This window comes from Setaria italica, chromosome V (genome assembly GCF_000263155.2).
Source record: "Setaria italica strain Yugu1 chromosome V, Setaria_italica_v2.0, whole genome shotgun sequence".
NCBI classification, from domain to species: domain Eukaryota; kingdom Viridiplantae; phylum Streptophyta; class Magnoliopsida; order Poales; family Poaceae; genus Setaria; species Setaria italica.
Window position 1 is genome coordinate 14,016,401 of NC_028454.1, and position 3,047 is coordinate 14,019,447.

General features: G+C 43.8%; 1 protein-coding gene across 1 annotated transcript; it reads left to right on the forward strand.

Moving 5' to 3' along the window:
* Window positions 1–343: 343 nt before the first annotated feature.
* LOC101753704 (peroxidase 1-like) lies at window positions 344–3,047 on the forward strand (the record flags this gene model as incomplete). The annotated part of the gene is made up of 2 exons (XM_004971716.3): window positions 344–749; window positions 2,634–3,047. Coding segments are annotated over exons 1-2 (636 nt in total), but the record flags the coding sequence as incomplete, so codon positions are not given.

Below are 3,047 nucleotides of genomic sequence, written 5' to 3' on the forward strand. Positions count from 1 at the left end.
TATAGGGTTATGCATAGATATATAGCAAAACTATATATCTAGAAAGTCAAAACGACCTCTATTTTGAAATGGAGGAATATCGTGCCTTCAGAATACAGATAGTCCGCGTCAAAATATTATCAGTCGAAGTTTAAAAAAAATCGTTGGAACTTTATCCAAACCTTAACCACTCTTGACGGGAGGACAAATTTGAATTTTCTCCCATGTAGACGCACTCATCATTTCATACTATGAACCACATATTTAACGGCGACATTTCAATTTGGATAGAGCCAAAACTAGGTAGGCTCTATTATAAAAAAAAATTAGTGAGGACACCGGCTGCTACTACTAGCTTAGCTTAGCCAGGAGCCATTAGCACCCTCGCTAAAAAACCGGGCTGGCCCCGGACCCCCGGGTGCCTCTCTATAAATGCTAGAGCAACCGTCGAGTTAATAAGCAAGTGCCTGCTCATAATCAATTGTGTGGTTGAGCAAACAGCAGTCTCAGCTGACAGGGCCATTCTGGCAAGGCCGGAGTTTAGAAGGATGAGGATGGGCGGAAGCCTGGCCGGGCCGGTGGCGCTCGTCGCCGCGGTGTGCCTGCTGCTGCCGGCGGCGAGCCTGGCGCAGCTGCAGGTGGGGTTCTACAACACCTCCTGCCCCAACGCCGAGGCGCTCGTGCGGCAGGCCGTCACGGCCGCCTTCGCCAACAACTCCGGCATCGCCCCCGGGCTCATCCGCCTCCACTTCCACGACTGCTTTGTCAGGGTACGTAAAGATCTAAAGATATACTACGGCAAACATGCATACACAAAACGTTGGTGTCGGCACAGCATGTTGGCTCCCCTTGATTTTTCACTTATTCATCTCTACAGAGAAAGAGTTTATTCATGAAATATGGAAATATTGTTTAAAGTTTACTCCCTTATTATGAGAGAGAAAAAAAGAGAGAGTAGCACCCAAGTATGAGTTAGAAAATAGCAGGACAAAGCCCTCGATTTGCTACCTCTGGTCTCTAGCACCGGTCTTGTTTATTTGTCGTCTAGCAGGACATCTGTCGACATGTTACACATCATAACACAGTTTTGGCTATATATTATTATTCTTAATATTATACTGTACAAATACGAAACAGCAAGTAATGATATAAACTTTCTACCTCAAGTATCTTTTTATTTGAAGTAGGGATGGAAAGGCCCCTACCTAATATTTATTTAAGAACGGACTAAAACTGTAAAAGTGCAAGAAAGCAAATCTAGCTTTCTACGTACGATGATTATGTTAAAAGAAATTTTACAATGGTTAAAAAAATTAATTTATCTTTTGAACTAATACATTAGCTTGTCCTAACGGCATGTATTTAAAAATGAAGGGGCCACAACTCCCATGTTACTGTGATCAAAGTTTGAAATAAGTTCAATTGCATAGCTTGGTATGGCATCTTATTAAACAGTGATAGGGGGTAGTAAGTAACTAAGTATGAACACCAAAGCCATCCATACACATGAAACAGCTGAGAAGTGCAATTTCTAGAACAGGAAAAGAAGGGGCATTAAATTCTGATTATGACTAATGCTAGTAACTCCTGAATGCTATACGTGCCATGCATCTGCATGTAAAAATAATGGTTGGATTAGTGTAAGTCAAACCGAAGAAACTTCAAATCAGTGTGAAGTGGAGAATGGTCTTGGGGAAAATACTGTCCAGCACGCGTCGCCCGCTAGTCCATGTGCACATGTGTACTGTTGTGTAAAACATTTCTCAATTTCGTTTAAATTTGACTATTGATTGTGTAGTATTTATAATTAGCTGAATATATATATGCATATATGGTGCATAATCTTTTTCCCTATCTTGTCCTTAACATATTGCGCCACACCTATATATTGTACGTCAAAGCTGCATAAACAATATACATATTTGTTTAAGGGTGTCAAGTGTGAACAACCACAGAAAGAGGTTGTTTGTCTCTATCATAAAAATAAATGCGAACATTACAACCAAACAAAACCCTGCTTGCACCTAACACGTGCCAATAGTCTTGGTCAGTGTTCACAAAGTTTCTTCCCTTAAGTATTAGGTCGTTCAACAGCAACGAAAGCTCAGTTTGGATCCTGGCAGTATATGCTCCCTGAACTCTTGGAATTATCCTTGTTGAATACATAACATGAATTATTCTTGTACTTCAACATGTAGACCTATCATCGTTAATTGAATTGATGGACGAATAAGTCATTATTGGTGACTATAGTACTGCACATGTACTCTTATAACCACCTAGAAAAGTACTAGCAATATGTTGAATTATTGATGTCGTCTGAAAGGTACGTACTAGTATTTACTAAGATTTCTGCTATTCAACACCTACCTACTGTTTGGAGTTTGGACCATTGCCACCTGCTTAGCTCACATTCCTGCAATTGAATGAGTTGAACAATTAAATCAATGTTAATTCTGTTGCTGTCAGTCCATATCAGGGTTGAAGATTACGTGTTATCCACAGATAATTGAGCATGCATTGATGTCACATTTGAGTACAGTAAAAAATGTATTTCTAGGTGTATAGAGAAAACTGTCTATCTAGAAAAGCTAAAATATCTACAATTTGGAATGGAGGGAGTAGATGAAATTTTTTTTTGCCGATTGATACAGGGCTGCGACGCCTCCGTCCTCCTGAAGGTGAACCCCGGCGGCGGCAGCACGGAGCGTGACGCGCCGCCGAACAACCCGAGCCTCCGCGGCTTCGAGGTGATCGACGCCGCGAAGGCCGCCGTGGAGCGCAGCTGCCCGCGCACGGTGTCCTGCGCCGACATCCTCGCCTTCGCGGCCCGCGACAGCGTCAACCTCACCGGCAGTAACGCCTTCTACCAGGTGCCCGCGGGTCGGCGCGACGGCAACATCTCCAGGCAGGACGACGCTCTAGATAACCTCCCGGGTCCGAACAGCACGGCGCATAACCTCACCGATGGGTTCGGCCGCAAGGGCCTCAGCGCCGAGGACATGGTGGTGCTCTCCGGTTCCCACACCATCGGCCGCTCCCACTGCGACTCCTTCCTGTTCAAGAAC